This window comes from Archocentrus centrarchus, chromosome 16 (assembly GCF_007364275.1).
Source record: "Archocentrus centrarchus isolate MPI-CPG fArcCen1 chromosome 16, fArcCen1, whole genome shotgun sequence".
In the NCBI taxonomy this organism is placed as follows: Eukaryota; Metazoa; Chordata; class Actinopteri; order Cichliformes; family Cichlidae; genus Archocentrus; species Archocentrus centrarchus.
Genome location: NC_044361.1, coordinates 8,404,035 through 8,426,534, shown reverse-complemented (window position 1 = coordinate 8,426,534; position 22,500 = coordinate 8,404,035). Strand labels below are relative to the sequence as shown.

Here is a 22,500-nt window from a genome sequence, read left to right as displayed (position 1 = left end):
CAAAGACTACAACAGGCGGAAAATAATGTGGTCATTAGACACTTACTGTGGGACAGTGGATTTAGTCAAACTGAGAGCTGTATAAACCAGTAAACGTGTCAATAGGGGGATATAAGGGACATTTATTAAAATCTTTGATCAGTTCCTAATAGCAAATAATACAAATTAAAATCTTTTAGAAAAAGATTCAAACAACCCCACACACAAGTAGTCCAAAAGCAAAATATAAGTATAAATATCAGTATAAAATCAAGAAACTTTCAAATGTAAATGAAGGAGAACATGAACAAAACTGACATTCACTAAACTGTGGCTTGCGTATGCTCATGGAAGACAAATACATAAATACAGTCTCAACGGGCAGTCAGGCTCAGATGGATCAGATGTGACTTGACCACAAATCTGATGTGGTAGTGAAGTATGACTAATTGTCCCTGTACACTGTGTAGAGAGCTGGTGAAACGTTAATGGTGTGGTAGGTGGTGATGAGGGTCAATTACTTTAATTAGCCGCTTAAAAGACATTTTCGACTGTACTTACTAGGATTATGCCTTCTCCAATAAAGTAGGTTGTTGCATTCATGATATCACTGCTTTTTCATTTTTTGTCACAACACATGGTACGGGAGGAAAGTGTCTGGGACTATAACGGCTTGCGTTTTGCATGCATTACATTGTGTAGGTAAGCAGTCAAGTGTGCGCTGTACAGGGCCGATACTGCTTCAGATGGTAAAAATGAACCTTGGTGTTGACGGCCGTTGTGGGAACATGCTTTCAATCCACTTTTCAGCGTATGCTGCTCTGCTTCTTTGGTGGATTTTAAAGAGACAAAATATCTCCACACTCCCGAATTCCTCAGACCTTCATTTTCAATGTCCTTGTCTGTTGAGCCTCAGTCTGTGTCTGTTGGTGCGACATGCTCAGTAGCGCTGTCACTCAAGTTTTTGTTAACATTTTTTCCATTGTTATTTTGTCTTCTATCTCGCTCACGCCGCACTGGTGTGCACGGCTGCAGTAGCCCAAACATTAGCACATGCTGCTGCCGGCTGCTCCTCCTACGCTGTGTGCATCAACCTAATGTGACGTGGCTCTAACTCCGTTCCCAACACATGGTTGGTCCAACGGAGCACTACTCCCACTGTCATTTGAGAGAATTATCTTTGTTTTATTGCCCAGCTTTGCCTATAACTACTTAGAATATCTGTAACAACTTCCAAGTTTTTGCAGAGTTACAAAGAGCAGCTTTGTTACATTGTAAATATGCCAACTGCCTTGTGGCAATGAATCCTCAAAAAAAAAAAAAAAAAAAAAAAAAAAAAAAAAGGGGGGGGGGGGGGTTTCTAAGGAGTCTGAAGCCTGAGAGCTTTTAGCTCCCAGGTATTACTCATACAATCACTGACCTCAGTGTTGGAAAATTTGGCCATGTTTGATACTTTAAAAAGAGCATGTCATAATAAGTCATGTACAGAGTAAAAACTGACCTCCGAGGGTTTAAAGGTTTGTTTAGTCTTAGTGCATTTCTGAACTCTCCAAACATCACAGCTCTATTTCTTTTATATCAGCGCACTGTTGAGATTATTATCATGCTTCCTCATCAAGAAAAGCAAGATAGGCTGTATTCAAATACTGTTGCTATGGTTACCCACCGTCCTTTTGCTCTCTCTCAGAGCAGTGGTCAAAGTGCTGATTTGGTTATGAGTTCAACAGCCACCTGTCTGGCAGCCACAGACAAGCATTTATCGTTGGACTTAAAATGCAAAAATTGCAGGGACTACTGCCATGCTATACTTTTCAACGACAACCCCTAATGGAAAACTTGTGTCCCCAATACCACTTTAAGATTTCATGAGGTGAATTTGCTGCACTTCTTCTACCCATCCTGGTATATTGCAGGTCACTGGTAGTCACACAGCAGCATCCAATCAGCAACACAGACCTGTCCTTTATAAGGAAACCCGATAATCTGATCACTGAGCAAAACATAAAAAACGCTGCTATCTTCATCCCCAAGATCCCCCATTATCACTGTGCCACTCGTGTCACTGCCAGGCTAACGTGTAAGAACTTGTCGCTCTGCTGGGAGTCAAAATGAACATCATGACAAGAGACGGAGGGAAACCTGGGGAAGGCGTAGGACCACAATGAAGACGCAAGGTGAGCTATGAAAGACAGGGAGAGAAGAGGAAAGAGGAAAAATAAATGTATATATAGCAAGTGATATTTTTATAATTCTTCATTTTCATTATTGTCTTTTGTAGTAAATTGTAAAGTTATGTAACATGTCGCAAACACACTCCTTTGTCTTTCTTGTCAGCTATAAAACTGGGACAAAGAATGTGTAATCCTGATAAATATTTATCAGAGACAAGCACAGAGACTCTGTTGTCACATTAAAAGATTAATCAACTGTGAAAAAAAGGCAAGCCCATTATGATCATTTCTTGCTTTGTTAGTACGTTTAATTTGAGTAACAACATTTCTCTGATGCAAAGTTTGCACAGTAGACACTGCCTTTAATATGCCGCTCATGTGGATCTAAGATGAGAAACGGTGGGGCAGAATATCAAAGCAGCGCAGCAGAGGAAATCATGTGCAGTTCTCCTCTGCAGGCCTGGCCGCAGCTTTTTCACCTTTCCCTCAAAGGGAAAGGGTCACGCTGTGAAAACTGACTGTTAGGATGCGCAAAATATGTGTGCAATGCTTTGTTAACAATATAATACAGAACTACAGCGTTAGATTATGGAAAGCACTGAGGCGTCATTAAATCAGTCATACCATAAGTACCTAGCATCAAGAGCAGAAATCAAGAAAAAATACATTTCTATTTGGCCTAACACACCCAATCATTGCACTTAAATACCTGGAATCCTGCTAGCTTTCCCCAGTTAGCAAGGAAACTAGATAAGATTATTTCTTAAGCTGCTGTGTATGTTTAACAAGGTTTCTAATTGGTTTCAGTCATGTACTAGGTCTGCAGGGATTTAGCAAAAACCATGACATAATTATTTTTAATCAACAACTGTAATATCAGTTATTTAATGCAAGTATTTATTAACTTAATTACATAGTTATTGAACTTTTAAAAATGTGTCTTTTTGCAGGAAGTTTCCCTGAACTTTAAATATAATTCAAATAAAATAAAAAACAAAACGAAAAACAGGTGAACTCCACTATCGAGTTAGGCCCAGAATAACAGTTTTTGACTTTCAAACCCGTCTTGCAAGGGCAATCGCCTGTGCCCTCTGCAGGTGCACACTGGGGCAACAAAAGGGCCAAACAGCAGCTGTACCCACAAGCCTTTTGCAGAGTCTAAGAGCCTAAGGTAAGAAGCATCCTCGCTTACAGGCGCACACAGACAACCATGGGCTCCACAAACATACAGTCACTCTTATTATGCAGGCAAAGCTTAACACAGGCTCACCTATGGAAATCTTTTACAAATTTAGCTCCTTCTAAACAGATCTCATTGTCCAAAGGTTGTCTTGCCTGTCATCTTGGCTCAAGCAGCGCTGAACACTGAATGAGTCTGAGGGGTGAAAGCTTTCTGTTATAATGAAAAGGGGCACATTTCAGCCATAACGCAAGACAAGTTTTATCCTGATTATCTTGTTTTAATAATCCTTGGAAGCCAAAAATCGTCACTGAATTAAAATTCAATTAATCACCAAGTGCTAGTATTAATTATTACTTTATGCAAGTGCGAGACTAGAGCCAGCTAAGTATCACTCTGACAGCAGGCCATTTAATTCAAAGCGTCACTTAATCAAAAGCTGACAGCAGGTCTAAATAAGTGGGGCTCCACTGCTGGAACCTTTGACAAAAGGCATTAAATCACTGTCTGCGCTGCAAAAGCTTACTTGTAAACCTGAGACACACGTTCACCCCTGCAGACAGAACTGCACTCACTGTGGAACAAGTTTATCAGAGTTATCGGTGGATTCCCCCCCCCTTTATGCTCAGAATCGAATGGACAGGAAGCTTTATTTGTAATCACCTGGGAGCATCTGAAGTTACACAAAACATCAAATGCAAATAAAACGTATTAAGGATGATGTGACTGTTTCAGTTTGAATAATCCAAGGAAAGAAAGAGCTCCTGCACCTTAGTTTGTTTTGACCACCCGTTTAAAGAAGAGAGAATTCCTAAACTCATACACTAAAAATGTTTTAGATACACTCAAATAAAAGCTGCAGCCTTATTCTTCAAAAGCTGCTTGATCCAAGTTGTGAAGATCACGATTCAAACAAAGTTTATGACCTTAAATTACTGATACACAAGTAAAAGTTTAACTAGGAGTTTGCATCTCTGGAAACTAGCATGATGCAATCAGCCAGACAGCAGGCCTGTCACTCAGCTGGATGTGATACACAAAGACACACAGTTCACTCATGATGGAGCAGTGGAGACAAGGTTTCTCCCTCACAAATGGTCTTTGGCAGGATACAGACAGACTGTGGCGAGCACGTTGGCCTGCCTTCAAGTTATTCATGGAATTAAAATTAATTAGCAACAGCTGATATGACCTGCCGCCGGCAACGTTTGTCATTTTAAAGAGGGGAAGTGGCAGACAGCGCTGCTAGGAGTGAGAAAGCTGCTACCTGAATGACCTGGACACAGCTACCAATGACAGATAGCAAATCCCTGCTTTTGGTCAGTGTTGAGATGCCAAATAAATTTTGACATTTCATTTGCACTCACATGTAGAGGGAAGAGCGTCACTGTAATGCCAACTGTGCTAGAGGTGAGTATGTTACAACACTTTCAGGCTGAAGTAGTAGACAAAGCATACAAAAGCTCAGTAAAGAAAGGATTTGGTCTTATCAGATACTACTGAACTCAGGACACGTAAACTGCAACATAATGATGAAAGAAACCTGAAGTGATCTGCATCGTATTCAAACAGTAAGTACAGACAAAGCCACCTTTAGAAGTGCAGAGAAAGAAAGAAATCAGGAGGAGAGGCCTGCAGCCAGACTGCATCTATTTACTCATCAAATGAAGCATGGCAAATCTCACTACTTATGCATACGACATCCAACAACAGTCATTTGGCCCCCGACAGATAGAGAAAGGGCTCAGATGGTTACAGATGACTTTCCTCAATATAATGGGACAATCTGCAAGCGCAGCACAGTCACTCTAAACTGATGCCACTGGAAATATGTGGCGCTAAATCAGTCAGACATGCAGTCTGATTCAGTGGGTGCCTGCATGGAGCCGGCAGTGAGCTCGTCAGCTTCTCTTCCCTGATTGAACAGGAGGCGGAAGAGAGATGATACATGAGGGGATGTTTGAGCAAACAGGAAAGAATGACTGGCTAAAAGAGACACAAGGAGACAGCTGCATATCAGAAAGAGTGATGCTGTCTAAATTTGGGGGGGAAAAAAAAAACATGGTTTAAATGTATGCAAAAAAAAGTCTGACTAAACACAAGAGCAGCAGAGCAGAGGTCTAACAAAGCAGCACAGGTTAAAGTAAACCAGCTGCTGAGCAGCTAATGCCAAACTCATCCTAACTGACTGATCCGGTGGTGTTTGGCCTGTGACTCTTAAGGCCACTTAATAGCTGTATCAGCTACCAATTACAAATGCATGGGCAAAGTCCACTGATGTTGAGACACTAAGGAACCAAATGAGCTGCTAATTATCATAAAAGTCTTTGTTAAACATGATCACAGTGTGGTTTTTCAGTTTGTTTTGCTGAAATCTGTCTCATTAGAGCACTCAACTTTGGTCATTTAAAAGCTTGTGAGACTCTGGATTTGTACCGCACAGATAGGGTTACACCAGTACTTTTCTTGCTTCCATCTGGAGGTGCTTTTAGCACAAACCATCCTGTTCACTGTAAACAAGTGTTTCCCTTAACACTGTCCTTCCAGCACGCACCCCCTCTTAAATTTAGATCTTACCGGAGTTATCGTCAAAGATCACCTAAAACGTGTTCAGTTCTGCTGCACAGAAAGCTAGTTCTGGCTAAAGCACCAGCTCCTCTGCTGTTGTGGTGGAACCAACCAACTACACCCTCAAAGTAGTCAACTCAGGAGAACCACTGGCCCTAGAGCTGTGCTATAACATACCACCCACATTAACACCTGTATAAGTTTTTAAGTGATTTAAAAAAAAGCATAATCTTGCAATTTTGATATAACAACTTGGTGCATGTACATTCTCTAGCGCACAACAACATAAGTCCAAACACGTCTGAGAGCAGCATGTCTGCAGTGGATGACTTAGTACCTAAAAAGGGAACTACTTCAATAATACTGAAATGATTTGGCTACAACAAGGAAGACCTCCAAACACACAAATGTGGTGATGTACAAGCATCACTGGAGCACCCGGCAGATTAAAATAACTGATGGAGTTACATTCAGTATTTTGCCAAAGGATACTTTGGCATGCAGACTGGAGCAGCCAGGGAGTGAACCACCAACCTTCCAATTAGTAGATGACCTGCTCTACTTCCTGAGCCACAGCCATCCTAGCCACCAATGTCTGAACCACGTTGCGACAAACGAGCAGCCACACCATCATCAGTGGAATTTCTTTTGCCTCAACCATGGTCACGTGGTGGAGCCATTGTTCTTAAAGCCATCACTCTTAATAACTGAACCAGGCAGTCACGCTTAGGCCAACGTCTGCACACTGCTACTATTAAGTTTCATTTGGTAATTTAAAAAATGCAACAACAAATGCTGCTGCCTTAAATAGGCAAAATACTTTTTTTTTTTTTTTTTTTGGTACATCTTCATAAATATGATCGAAAATTTTCTTGAAATATTCTGTTATAATTTTGAGGCTATATATCACCCACCCCTACCAGCCACAACACTTTGATATACACAAACAAAATGGTTGACAAATTATGTCACATTTATCGCTGACACAAATAAGTGACTAACACTTTTTTTTAAAATGAGTTCTCATTTACCTACTCAAGGAAAATGCTAATCCTAAAGCAAACATGCCACTATAGTGTATACACCTTTACACAATATTAGTTTCATGACACCAGTAAATACTGCAGAAAATACTGGAGCATATCACAGATGTTTTTTTCCCCCCTTGTATTTTGTGGTGCTGATTGGATGTGGGTGTGTGCAGGTTGGGTCCTTACAGACATGCAAGGAAGAGCAGCTATCAGTCTTGCACATCCAAAAAGCAGGAGCACAGCTTTTAACATGAAGTTCTCTTTTATCAAAAGAAAGCAGCAAGAAACACAATCATTTTGATTTTGGCACTATTAGTGCTGTGTGGACACGTCGTGCTCTGATACTGGTTCTGTTAAACAGACCCCTGAATGAGAATTGTGTTAATTTGAATTTTTGCAAAAGTCATTTTCAATATCTTTGACAAGCATTTAAGCAAACAGTCTGAACTTCATTTATGAGATTGTTTTTTTCATCTCTTGAATGTGTTGTGATTGACACAGCAAGGGGAAAAAACTGCAGTTTGCAAAGAAGAGAATATTTAATGTCAGATTTAATATTTTTAGATACCCTCTATGCTGACGGCATGTGGTTCTCTCTGTTTAGTACTTCTTTAAGGGCTCCTTAATATTCAGCTATGATGTTTTGGCACACAAAAAACTGTTCGGAAGAAGTTTAAAAATATATGTTTAGCCTGGCACCAGTCAGTTCTAAAAATTTCCAAATGAACATCATGATGTCACAGTTAACCTGGTGACATTTTGACTATAAAATATACTGCAGCGTTTAATCCTATCGTGCATTGGAGTGAAATCATGTCATAATTAGCACAGGAATTATGTGGACAGAAGCAGATTTGGGGTTTTTTTTTTTTTTGTTTGTTTGCTTTTTTTGGTAAAGTAAAAGTGACTTTTGAGCATCAAAATCTAATCAGTTCAGCATTGAGTTCAAGCTTACATTTGTACCAAAAAATGAAACTCCACAACACTGCCAAGATTCACCCACAAACAAAGCTCCGCCCACATTCAGCTGGTAGGCCTGTCACTTGATTGCATGAATTCAAAGCAATGCAATCTAACTCACAACTCCTCTCCTGCGAAGCTGGCAGATGAGGGCGATATTGTAGACTGAAGGTAATCAACGACAGAGGTGCTTGGCAGCAGTTTACATTTTTAACACTTAAATGAAATCTGTCAATAAGCGGTCTGGAAGTAAATTTACTCATTAAAGCATGCACACACAGAAAGGTTTTGTCAGTGCACCCACAGGTAGTGTGAGTACATTATTTGAACAGTGTTTTTTCTACTGGCTGCTTCTTCAAATCAACAGAAATCTCTCCAAACCACAGCAGAGGGCACACCTTGTGGGCTTTAGTAAAAATTTAGCATCTGCCACTCATTTTAAGTGTGTGTCTACACAATTTACAAAGGAAGCTGCGCTTCTAGTGTGTCTCTATAATATGATTAAAAAAAAGACAAAAAAAAAGTGTTAAAATAAAAGTGTTTGCAGTGTGGAGGCACACAGCCAGAGGTAGCAGTTCAAAGGATGATGTTCACAGCAAAAAAGCAAAGCTATTACTCGAAAAGGATATTGCTTAAAAATAAACAGCATGGTACTTTACTACAACTCAGTCATTATTAAATAAATTTTAAAAAGTAGTTTGTGAGAAAGGGTAGCTGAAGGAAGACTTCTGTACCTCTGACATCTAACTCCTGCTGGTGAACTGACAGATTGTCACACTCTAAACTTCATAACAGGCTCACCCACAAGACAGCAGGAGACACCAAATCAAATGTGCCAGACCAGAATGCAGCCGCGATTTGTCTCAGACAAAAATCACTGGTCAATCCAAAACTGTTCTCCTAAAGGTCACACTGAAAACGTCATATGAAGGCCACTCTGCTGAACAAAGACTGCTTTTGTCAAATTCAGAGCTGCTGCTACTGAATACATCTCTAAACCATCCAAAGGGAAAACATGAATCCTATAGTTTCAATTATTAAACTTTCAATATCAATAATAGCTACCCCAAATTAGATGTCTGTATACCCAACTATGTGGGTAGGGTAAAGATGCAGGGTAAAGATGGTAAGACTGGTCCGCCAAATCAAATATGTGGTGCCACCTGCTGTAGCGACCCTTTCTGAATAAGCGAGCAATCGAAACAAGCTTCTTTCTAATGTTGTGATAAATTCACTGCAACCCAGTTCACCCAGTGTGACATTCAGTGAACCCACAGGACTGCTGTTAGACGGCTACTAAGCAAAGTGTGTGGGGGCCTGAAGGTGCAATCAGGAAGGCACTGTTATAGAGGCCATAATACACCAGGTGACATCAACCTTGCTGACTGACAGAGGCCTATAGGCAAAAAAAAAAGCATGTCCCCATATTTATCTGTTGGGTCTCAATAGAAAGATGTCTTTGTTTCTATGGTACAAAAGAAAGGATATATGCCAACATAAAGAAAGTAAAAAAATAAAGATTCAGTGTGGCAGCATCAGTTATCAGCAAAATTGCTGTTTTTACACATCTGTATTGACCCAGCAGTCAGTGCACATCTAGCAGCTGTTCACACAGTAAATATTTAGTATTGCTTCAATAAAGTTTGAAGACTCTAAAAGGCAAATTAAAAAGGCCAAAAATGAAAATAAATCAAAGCACTAGAGACCAAGATACCCTAAAGTCTCAACTCTAATGTGGGTCAAAAGTTCTGAACTCTTCCCATAATCCAATTCAAAAAGCCTGCATCACAATTCTAATTAGTAATGCAGGCTTTTTAAGCTCTTTCAAGTGTCAGGCATAAAGCTGATAACATTGACTAAATGATGAGTGCCTTTTTTTTCCCCCCAGACTTTAGAAAGCTGCCTTCAAGCCACGGAGCACAGTTGTTTCCACAGCCTGAGAAGGTGGTCTTCATGAATGAACCTGCAGCGTTTTCCACAGGATTAGATTTTGGTATTGGTGCACACAAAAGGAGGCTCACCCGCACATTCTGAAGATAATACCATCTACAAATACAAGTGGACCCAGTTTGTGACAATTAAGCAACAGAGCAATAGGCTGTCACAGGCTCCACCATCTCAGGGGTGGTTGCTCTCTTCTGCAGCCTCAGCAGAACCAGTTGTCATGGTGCATTTTTCTGTTAGGATAACCTTCCAGCTCCAGCAGATATCAGGTGTACGTTCACTGGTTGTGGTCTGAGACAGAGTGGGGAGTCCGTCCCACCACTGGAGATGCCAGGAGACTCACGTGGGAGCCACAACAGCAACTGTTCAGTGTCAGAGTGGGGTAACATGAGACGAGAGGTGCCAGGCTAGCTTTTTAGCAGCAAGTGAACTTATAAGAACGAGGGAACGTCAAACAGTGAATCAATTACAACTTTTACTCTCAGTCAAATTTTGGAAAATATAATTGTGTGGACATTAATACACACAGGTCCATGTGTTTGAAACACGGACCTGTACATGTGTAAAAATCAGTGCATGAAAATGTTAACTCCAAATCATTAAAAACAGGATCCTGGCCTATTTTTTGGTCAAAAAGGAATAACTGAGAAGACAAGTTTATTTGCTCAAGTGAGCACATCAGTTAAACCTGGAGAAAACATTTTAAAAGCATAGAATGAAGAGGTTTAAACCACTGAAGCTTAACGAGCACAATTAGATGCTACCATTCAGAATCAGACATACTATGTAAGCTAAAGCAAATATTCATTTAGCCTCTTTCAGCGTTTCACAAGTCACACGACTTTCTTGTGTCCTGCTGTGACTCCTTTCATTTTAAAATACAGGACCTTTATGACACAGCTGTGAACACAGCATGGCAAATAGCTTGACTGTGCCATTACTTGTTCTACTTTTCAAGCTCATGAGGTTTGCAAGCACTCTGATAACAGTACACAGAGGCACAACTACTGCCTTAGTCTCTTAGATGCCAGCATGAACAGACCAATGCACCTCCAAACACAAAGAGTGAGACAGGTCCCGGAGAGACGGAAAGAGAAGCCAATTAGCTGCTGACGAGAGAAAACGCAGCCGAGCGGGAGGAGAGCGCGGAGCTCAAAGAGGGGAGGCCTGTGGGGTGAATGGAAAACAAGTTAACTGGCATTCAGCAGTGTGTGTCTGTGTTTGTCACAGAGCTGTACAGCTGGAGGTCAAACGACGACAGGTCCGTGCACAGCAGAGGCAGAGCGAATCTAACTCTGTTAAAGCAGAGGGGAGGCATCCTGAGGGGAGATGTCAGCTTTTTTAAAAAAAAAAAAAAAAAAAAAAAAAAAATAAAAGTGGCAATGGAAGTCACACAGGTTTCACCTATCTGATAAAAACACATATGCACTGTTTGTGTAAGTCGTGGCTTTCCTCCCTTATCTTCACACAAACTGCCTTGCTTGTCCGTAGAGCTTATTAATACTTGTTAATTCATTGTGTCACATAAATCAAGCCTCTTGGCCTGGAACTGCTCTGACAACATCTGTCTAACAATGAAAAATGTGTCACAGCACAAACAGACGAACAAAGAAGAAGAGGTGGAATTAAAAACCATTAATAATTTTCATCTGTGATCAATCTCGCTGCATTTTCACTGCAGACTGACGGTGATCAAAGGTGACAGTGACACACAGAAAGCACAGAGAGAAAGGAGTATGAGACTGCTGGGGCCAGATGGCACTAAGCAACCTTTTTTCTTTGTTTGTATTTCTTTGTTTTATAAGCTATTAGATCCACTATTTGTTCAGACAACTTTCACAATAATTTTGATAACTGTGCACATTATTTAAAAATTTGCAATCTGTATATTATTAGATTCTGGGGTGATGAGATTTTTCTTAAAATGTTCTAATGTCTCAGTAGGGATGAACTGATCTACTTTTTCAGTTCCAATAACAATACAGATACATTGGCTTTGGAATACCGGTGTTAAAATTAATAAGCTGTAATTAAAGTTTATTACAATTTGTGCTAAAGTCACAAATACAAACAAATGGAAACTTCTGGAGTCTCCAATCTGCTCTCTCTTCACTGTCAGCTTCCTCAATGCTATGTTAGTTAAAAGAAATTAAACACCTAAAATAGAGCTTAAACAACATGACCCATATATCTTAATAAGGCAAAAATGAATCTCAAATTGAAGCCTCCATATCAATCAGTTTCTTCTTTTTTTTTTTTTTTTTTTTTTTTTCTCCTTTTTTAAATTTATTGGCCAATATCCTCGTATCTATGTGGGTTTTCTCCCACAGTCCAAAGACATGCAGTTATTAGGGTTAGGTTAATTAGTTATTCTAAATTGCCCATAGGGTTTATCTCTGAATGTGAATGGTTGTCTCTCTGTGTTAGTCCTGCAACAGGCTGGCGACCTGTACAGGGTGTTGCCTGCCTCTTGTCACCTGGGATAGGCACCAGCCCCCCCCCGGCGACCCTGAACAGGATAAGAGGGAGGGTGGATGGGTGGGTGGATGAACCAATATCTGATCAGTGCGTCCCTTGTGTTGGTCTATTCAGGAACAAACTGAATCATCTCACATGAACTGCCATTCAAAGAGTCAGAACTGAACAAACTCACTGGATAGGTTAGCGTACTGCAGGCAGCTCTGAGCTCAAGCACAAAACCAAACCATGGTGACATTACACAAACCTGAAACACCAAAGAGACAACCAGCAGTCCAAAAGAAAAAGAAAAAACCCATTGTGATGGGGAGATGTCTGACAAGAACATGAGGGTTTATTGCGCAGCCATTTCATCACTGCTATCTGTCACTCTGCTTACACAGAACTGGTATTATGGGACAAAGAAATCTAGCTCTCGGGTGCATATTATATACCCCACTGAAGTGCCACGGCACATCACAGTCCCACTTGTAAATGTTCGCGTGCCCCCACGCATACAGATTTCACAGAGCAGAAAAAGTAGCACACACAATCATAGATCAAAAAGCACTGGTGGAAGAGAAACTGTCAGCCTACAGCGCCGATACATCGGTTTCACAACTCCAGCAGCCTGATCTCACCAAATTCTGTCCAATGTTCACACACACACACACACACACACACACACACACACACACACACACACACACACACACACACACACAGATATGTAGCCTGATAAGCTCTGCTACCAGCATCAACTTCCTCTGACTGCAATCTCACAGTAAAACTCTGTCAACTTTAATATATTTTCAGAGTAAATGCTCTTTCACATTAATGGCCCAAAACTACAGCATGTTCTTAGTGACAAAAACATTTCCTGTCATCCTCCTCTCTAAAAAAAAACCAAACATTTTGAAAGCGTCGTGGTCACACAGTCAAGTTCACACTAGTGCTTGACCATTTCCCCCCTCCCCTCTCAACGATAGCTTAAAATGAGTCATCCCCATTCCAACTGTTGCGTAATGAAACAGCAGAATTAGTATTATGTAAGCTGAATAAAGGGAATCTTTCATGTGTACATGGCAGTGAGGATTTCCTGGTGGAAAACAAATTACTGGGATATCAAAGGTCCAAAATGTTATGAATGACACTCCGCCAATCATGCCCTCCTGGTGCCGTTCGCCAGCTCATCCATACACCCCAACGGAGCTGTGACACAGTGCAGCTGAACCAGGGCACGGTGGCAGCTGTTTTTATTATGCAAAGTGAGCTGCTGAGGAGATCTTGAAGAGACTAGAGTCTCCTTTAGTTCACTTTATTAGCACAAAAATGCTACTCTGCTAGTGCTGACAGCTCATGGTCATCTTGCTGCTCTGTTCCACACCAGCCCGCTCATTGTTGTCGTCCCCAGTCCCTTCCCTAAGATCTCCAGTAGTGGGCAAAACCTCACAGTGAGGAAAATTACTGGCCCACAGTCAATATTTACAATAGAAATAATTCAGTGTGAAGAGGGTATAGACACAGATTTCTGTAGTGTTGATTAAACATAAACTAGCCAGCAGAAAAGGGCCAAAATGAGGGAGGAAAAACAAGCAACCAACAGGTCTCAGCTTTGACAGGAACCAGATTATTAGTACTTTACATGAGATTTTGCAATATTTGAAGTCAAATCATGATACACAGTATGTGTACGGGTTACATGTGATTCTGATCCGCAGTCAGTGAGTCAAAGCCAGCAGACGGATTAATATTATGTGATTGTAATGAGAGATGAAGGATAAATAAAGAGCAGAGGCACATGTCAAAAGCAAAAGGGGAGGTGTGTCAGCTGTTTAGAAGGTTTTCAGCTTTTAAAAAGACTTGTTTGGCTTCATTTCCCATCATGCTGCTGCTGAACTAGAGTTTGACTGCAGGTGGGGCTCACGGAGCTCCTCCACACACAGTGACAGCGAACCAGGTGAGTCAAAGTGGAAGTGTTAAACAAAGTTAACAGGTGTTTTTACCTGGAGACAGAAAAGCAAGTCCAAATGGAGTTTGTAGAAACATTAACACCAACAAACCATGTTTTTTTAAAAAATAGTGGCAACAGAAAAAGCTAACCGAAAATCCTAACATGCAGCCTGTTATGTACCGACTCTATAACCCTGAAACAAATGTTTATTTTGTTAACAGAGCTTGTTTTATTTCTTTTGTATGACTGAGAGATGTGTTTTTTGTGTGTGTTATACTCTCTGAATTTTCCCTCAGGATAAAGTATCTAGCTATCTGTCTAAGTGTGTGATCACGGAATCAGAGAAGGACATGTAATGAGTGATGCCAGGAAGCAGACACGGGTGTCTCCATCATCGTGTTAAGTGTCATAGTTTTGACATATACAGACTAAAATACGATCTAAGAGTCAACATTAAACATTAAACTGAGTCAGCAGCATTTCCAAAAGTCTGTTATAGCTCTTGGATAATACCAGAGGAGTGTGAACATGAAGTGATAAAAAAAAAAAAAAATGAAAGGAGAGAACATGGGTTCTTTGTGTGGTTCCTCTCCAGGTACTCTGGCTTCCTCCCACGGTCCAAAGACATGCATGTCAGGTGTAGATATGAATGTGAGCATGAATGGCTGTCTGTGTGTTTGCATTAACACTATGATAGACTGGTGACCTGTCCTGGGTGTACCCCGACTCTCACCATATGACAGCTGGGATGTACATTTTTGTTCACACCACCCAGCGATACCTGTCTAATATAAAAAAGAAAAAGTCACCAGCCACTCCTGTTTTCTGTGCAGCGTCTGGTATCTTTTCTGGTGTAACTGCAACAACATGGAGTGCAGTCCCTTCCTCATTGATATTAAATGCACATTCACACAATAAATTATTTTAAGCAATACAAACAAAAAAATTCCACTTTTATTTTAGCACTATGATGACATAGAGAGTGTAGATAAACTGATATTTCCCTCACAATGCAGTTTTTCATTGCTGCCGTTTCAGTTTCCAACAAAATTATTTTAATATTCCACTTCCATCTGCATCATTTCTGTGCAATGCTAAACAGGGAGAATGACTGGAAGTGGGAGCGTGATGACTGTAATGAGCTCAACTCTGTGGTTGGCATCATACTACGGTAATGCAGCATCATGCACAACACTAGCATTAACAGCTCAACATTATAAGCGTCATAAAGCTCCTAAATGTTGCAGGGTAGTTGCACAGTATTGATTTGCATTCAACAATGTGTGTCAGACAAAAGAAAAAAAAACATTTGGTAAAAAAATTAAGTAAAAAATTTGGTAACTGTTCAGCAGTAAGTAAAATATGACACTGAGTGTGTGGAATAAAGTCCAAGCTGCACAAGGTTGCAGTCTCCCCGGGGGTCTGGTGTATGAGCCAGGTAGCCTCTCCAGCCCTTCATCTTGCTGCCTGTTACTATCAGCCAGTAGGACAGAACATTTTCTCCCCTGCCCAAAGAAAGCACTGGCGCTTGGCAGACTCAGTGCCACTATGGAATCAGGTGTCAGTTGGATCGACTCAGTCTGGCAACACAGCTGACCAGAGGCACAAACTGTCATGACCCCTGTGACCGAGCTGAGTGCACCGCTAAAGGCGCCTCGTAGGAGACTACGGGGCTGCTCTCATGAATCATCGGCCAAAACCCAGACATGGCTTTGCGGTGCTTTGCTGACTGGGACGCAATTTTTGTTTTACACAATGACTTTACTGTCACCTGAAGCTGGGATATAAAAACAGGAAAAGGAAATAAAGGACTCTAACTTGCTGCATTTGACCTCAGCAGCAGAGATGAAATAATTACAAGAAGGCAGCCAGTGTCAGTGAAGCTAAAGGGGCTAAATGCAGGATCTGCTTTCCTATTCAGTTTCAAGAAGGCACTTTTCATTCCCCTCCCTTGCTTGCCCTGCTTTTCATTTTAAGCCTTCAAAAGCACTTCTTCCCGTCAAGAAAACACAGAAGAGGAGCTAGATCTCTTAAGACAGATGTACGGCAGCGGCACAGCCTGGGTCTAATACCTGTTCATTACAGAACACAAAACCTCTTGCTCTCATTCTCCGAGCGCCTGCTAATGTGGCACAAATGATAACCCAATTCTGCAGTTCGGCGCAATTTAACGACACACACATCATCAACTCCATCCTCTATAAACGCCAGGCCATTTCTCATTATGCTCCATTTATGGATGTGAAGAAACACAGACCAGTGTTTTCATGTTAGACCAGATCCACTGTAATCTCGCTCTGTTTGCTTTTCTTCCACTATTGATTAACAAGGTTTGTCAAATTTATTTACAGGATTCAAACATGGAAATTCATCTTGGAGAAATTCAGCCAGTGATATGAGCACAGCTGGGTACAGACATTTTTTGATGGTAGTGACTCTCCGAAGATATATTTTGAATAATGTTGAAATTTTGTACAATGGGTTTCCCCCCCCCCCAATCATCTTTGTTTTTTTTTTCTTCAGTCATCTGTATTCTAATTTAAAAACAAGGCTAAAAGTCCATTCGTTGTGGACCCATGTTTCTATAGGATATGGGATGATTTTAATATTACCCACACGGAGCATGTGTTAGGTAATTTTCACCCTTCACCCCAAGAATTACTGCTGTAACGGCAAATCCACGATGAGCAACATTCTTGGATTTCAAAGTACATCTATGGGCTTTTTTTAATAAGCTGCAAAATTGGATTTCTGTGTTTTACTGATGCAAGTGAATAAATATTTTTGATAATGCAAAAGTGGTCAGATAGGCACCACTGAAAGTCATCCTGAGATGGATGAGTGCTTGAAGCAAAATCCATTCGACCCATTCATCAGTGAAAGAATGCACTCAAAAGCACATGCCGGGCTCAAGGTGGAACAAGTGTTAGTTCTAGTTTTTAAATGCTAATCCATCCTGTGGTTACTGAGATATTTCAGTCTGACTCACTGATTTGGGCATTTACCACTACAGACTAGTGATGCAATAATTTAGTCTGAATTTTTTTTTTAATTAGTTTTTAGGGAAGTGTAATGCATTCACTTGGCAAAATATTCACAGAAATTCAGAGAACGCTTTTCTTTATTATGCTGACGTGAACGCGTCACCCTTCTGTAACTTTTTACCATTGCCTAGATTTTTTTTTTTAACCTAGAAGCTGTATTATTATTTTTTATATGTGCGACTGCATGTGCCACGCAAAGACAACTACAGCCATCAGAAAGCATAAGTGGAAATTAGCTCCACTCGACACAGCCAGCGTGTCACAAGTCTACCACAAAACTATCTGAAACTGCGTGACACTTTTGGCCTGAGTTGACCCCTGGTGGGCATAAGCAGCTGGGATTTTCTATAATAGAAACACTACAACCTTTACATTAACTAATGCATCTTATTAGCCTACTGGTGCTGTCAGGACTTTTATGTATATTAAAAAAAAACAGCTAAAAATAAAGAAAGTTTAAAAATGAAACAATTTCATCTGTTCAGCTCATGTTTGTCCACTAATTACAGATGACAAGAGGGTAGCTTATTTTTTTCCATTTATGAATGACAAACTGTGATTTAGTTCACAAATTAAAAAACTCCCCAATGTCTTTCTGCTCTTGTTACTCGCTGCGTGTGCTCCATCTTTGTCTCACAATTAGCGTTAGTCATACACCCGAATGACTAACATTCACAACCTCTCCCTGCCAGTCAAAGCCACTGGGGTGAACTAATTTTCTGGTGGAAAATACTTCTGTCAATTAGGTCCCAATATGAAACACTATTTTTGCTGGAATTGCACATCCCAGCATATAAAAAGATTCATGCGACAGCCGCAGCTATTGTCGGCTGAGAAGTGAGAAACAATACAGGTTATGGGCAGAAGCCGATTTAATCTTCACAACATGTAGCTTCGACCTGGAAATGGGATCTTCAGCAAAATATCCGTATTAGAGAACCACATAGCACTGATGAAAATTAAAGTAGAAAACTCCTCCAGCTAAAGTGATTGTGACGCAGTCAGTGAGATCATTTCTCCACAGATGACTCCCACTTCTGTTGACCTTAAAAATCAAACATCCACTTGTGATTTTTGTTATGTGTCACATCCTGTCTGTGTGCACACATGCTCTCCGATACTGCACTTGATAAATTACCTGTAGCATCTGTGTGCATTACTGACAGCTGATTTAATCTTCTGCCAGTTAAAATGCCAATAAATAAATAAATAAATCATCTGAAACAGTCATATTTTCATTTGATTCAGGGATTATCCACTTCAAGGGTTTGGAAACAAGATTACACATTTGACTAGACATGCTTCAGCGCTTTCAGTACTTAGAATTTCAGTGTTGAGTTTCACTACAGATTTTGGTCAGTCAAAAACAGTATTGAGGTTAAACACAAATCTTTATTCCCCCCCCCCCCCCCCCCCCCCCCCCCCAAAAAAAAATGCCAGTGAGAAAGCCAATGACAACATAAAAAAAGCCTGCTTTGGATTGGATGACCTCTGAATGGTTTGATGTCTGCAGCGATATCAGATAGTCACAGGAGAACCGGACACCAAGTGACACTAATTCCGTTAAATTGCCTACAAGCTTTAATATAGAGAGATGGAGCTTTAGGAAAAAGATGACAGGTGGATCAGACACGGTCTCCTTGCCAGACCTTGGTGCTTTGAGGGAGGTCCAGCTTACAAGCAAGCAACCTTTAGTGCATCAGACAGAGACATAAGTACTAATGAAGCTGGGTTTTTTCTTCCTTCTGATGCCGCACTGTGCATATTAACACAGTCCAAACTCAAAGCAGAACTAACCATCTACAGGCCGGCTGCCTAATGCCAGCCACAACTCCCTTTGCTGTCAAATCTAATAGCTCAATCTAGGACTTCTGAGGGGAAGGGACTATTAGCTAGCCACATCAAAGCGACACATCAGAGAGGGTGCGAGAAAGGGAGATGGAGAAGAAACAGGATCGCGGAGGGCCGATACTCCTCCATTCTTGTTTCAAAGATAAGCTACAGAACGGCAACAACCTTGCAGCGAGGTCGTGGGGTTGTACATGTGGGAACCATCATTAGACAACAATCAGACATGGCTGCAAAGCCCACTCGCTCCTGTTCTCGACAACCTCAAGGTTTCTTCAGCATAACCTCTGAAAAATATCAATGTTCACATGCAGAGAAGATTCAAACACTCACTCTGTTACTTCCTTTTTATAAATGCATGTGCCCACAGAAGAGCGCGCCCGCACACACACACACACACACACCAGGGCTTCCCCTTCAATACACGAGGTGAGGCAGATTTTCCCGCCTGCCTGATTTATTGTAATTACAACTCAATTTTTTTTTGACAGAAGTGACTATGTGTGTCAGTCATGTGTGAAGTTTCAATATAAATATTAGGTCACCTTAAACATTCTATCATCCAGTGGTAACCAGCACCGGCACACATCCTCAGCTATCCAAACATTTTCGTTTACTTAAGTCCGCTTGTCTAATAGCAAAGGGAGAGTGACAGAACAATGAAGCAGTGCATGAATAAATTTCACTCCATGTCATGCTATGTTAAACTTTCAGACAGTGACACACAAGAAACTGAGGGATTCTCACCCAGCCAAAGCTTTCAAGCCTCCTCTTTTATTCAGCAGACAGACATGGAGCTGGCAGTTTAATCCACGCTGCTGGTCTCAGAATAATCATTAAATGCTTTCAGTGATGCAATGCAGGCTTGGACCAGGCAATCGTCCCTCAGAGTACAAATAAAATACATTTTACAAAAGCGTGGACTATTTCTGGTCGAAGCTATGCTTGGTACACAGTTTGAATTGAAACACAAAAGGCCTAATGGTCACATCACCTCAGCCTGTTCGACACGCGGGGCTATGTCTGAGGCAAGTTTTGAAGAATCTTAGAAGGGAATACAAACAGGAAAAAAGTTCAAAGTTTGACCAGCAGGCCTTTAAAAAAAAAATAAAAAATTTAAACACAGCAAAGCCTCAACTGTGGACTCTATCCCACCTGTCAGCTGCTGAGCGCATTGATGTCAGCAGCTTGTAGCCTCACCCCCGCCTAAAAAAATGAAACTTTCTAAGGTACTCTTATGAAACACCAACGGTACCCTGCAGATTGAGCAGTTTCAAAAGGAGAAACCATGGTTTTCATTCAAAACGGCATCAGTTTAAAAAAATTTTTAAAAAAAGGGAAAAAAAAAGGAAGGTACATTTTGCTCACCAGATGCCTTTTACTAAAATATTCACTTCAATTTTATTTATACAGTGCCAAATCACAGCAACAGCCGCCTAAACGCGTGAGCATGTGGCACACAAACTATATTAGACTCCACAGTCGGTGCTGGTGTTTATCTGCGGGTAAACAAAGGAGAAATCTTTGTCAGAAGGACTTCAGTCACTTTGCTCACGGCTACTTCTTTCCGGGTTCAACCCGCGTCAGATGAAGCTGTCACTGTTGTCCTCATTCACTCCTCTGACCTCCCTCTCCTCCCCCGGCTGCTCCAATATAGCACTTTATTATGAGATACAATCTCTACGCAGGCATCACGTGACACTGATGACTGATCAAATTCGTTCAGGCGCACCTTTTATCCTTTTCAAACAGCAAAGCTGTGAGAAAAAGCGCATATTTTAGGCACTGCGTCGGCACAATGGAGCTCTGTCCAAGATGACCGTCTAATAATTCAGCACAATAAGTAGACGCTTTGTTCAGTCGTGCAGGGCAACATTTTTCCCCCTTTGTTCTTGTGATTTTTGTTTTGTTTTTGCTTTTTTTGTTGGTTTTTAATAAAAGGTGCGTTACTTGGCGTGTTACAACCGTTTCCCTGCCATGTTCTTACAGAAACTTCCTGATAGTGCAGCTGGAGTCACTGTCCATTTGTAGCAGACCATCTCTGCAAACCGCTTAAAGCGGTCAGGTGTGCGGGGAAACAAACTCACCAGGGATCAAACTCGTGTATGATGCTCTCGAAGCGGATGACAGCGAAGAGCCTGGAGCTGAAACCAGCCAGCCAAGCCAGAAACAGGATGGTGAACGACAGCAGGGACTGCCACCCGGCCGGCTGCGACAGGCCGCCGGACAGCCCTCCTCCTCCTCCCGCTCCGGCGTTGCTGCCTCTCTCCGCCGCCACCGCCGTGCTGCTGCGCCCGTTCCCAGAGTACGACACTCCGGAGTTCAGAGAGGATTTGTGTTTGTTTTCGGAAACCGGGTGATGCTCCGCCATATTCTATGTCAGTCCCGTCGTGGCAAGCAAGCGAAGCGAGCTATCTGGTATCACACAGGAAAGAACCCCCCCTTTCTTCCTTTTCTCTGCCACGCTCCACTTCCAAAACCACTTGCACCACCTTCCCTACGGGCCCCGTACCCCCCAAAACACAGACTGTGTTTCCAAACTATCTAACCGTACTTCCCACCGACCGCAAAACCAGTTAAATAATTCCAGGGAGTTACATAGCAGCGCGGTTTTGCAGCACACTGGAAATGACACGCGCGGCTCGAGCAGTTCTTCCTTCCTTCCTTGGAGCTGGATGAAGGGGCGGGAGCAGCGCGTGGAACAGGAAGAGCTGTCAGCCTCTCACAACGAGACAGGTACAGCCAGGGAGGACATGGTTCCGGAAGAAACCCAATCCCACAGCCAAGCGCACTTGACTGATGGGCAAACCGACCAATGACAAACGAGCAACCTGACCGGCGAAGACGCTCCAGCGTGAGAGAAAAGTGAATGATTGGGGTGACGGACAGCGGGAAAAGCCTATGGCGTGCGAACAGCGTGCGGTGGGCTTCGTCGTGAGCCAATGAAATAAATGAATTTCACGGAAAATAGTGAAGAAACTGACAGAACAAGAGCCAATGTGACAGCAGAAGGGCTTTGTGCCAACTTTATGTGTGATACAACCCGGCCTACTCATTCACACCGGAAGCAGTGAGCTGTTTCTAATGAAGACATCAAGATTAGTGGCAGTCCAAGCAGTAACCTGATTTAGTAAACTTCTTCTTTATGATAAAAGTCTAACTTAAGTGACAAAGACCTTCTATCATCATAAGCTTATGATCCACAAAGAAAATAAAAGCAATTTTAAATTTCAAATCAAAATGTTTCCAAAAAATAGCCCATTACCCTGAATGTTCAAATTTTGCAGGTTCAAAGAGCAGAGTTGTGTTTTAAATGAAATTAAGACAGCGTGCATCTAAACCTGACACTGTATACACTGAAAAA

At 41.5% G+C, this 22,500-nt stretch overlaps 1 protein-coding gene across 1 annotated transcript in view; it reads right to left on the bottom strand.

Annotated features, from left to right (window-relative positions):
• LOC115794434 (dolichyl-diphosphooligosaccharide--protein glycosyltransferase subunit STT3B-like) overlaps window positions 1-21,816 on the bottom strand; it is an 81,626-nt gene extending 59,810 nt beyond the window's left edge. Inside the window, exon 1 of the mRNA XM_030749950.1 lies at window positions 21,224-21,816. Within this exon, the coding sequence (XP_030605810.1) occupies window positions 21,224-21,507 (284 nt within the window). The 5' untranslated portion in view covers window positions 21,508-21,816. The remainder of the gene's footprint in view (window positions 1-21,223) is intronic.
• Between the last annotated feature and the right edge of the window lie 684 nt (window positions 21,817-22,500).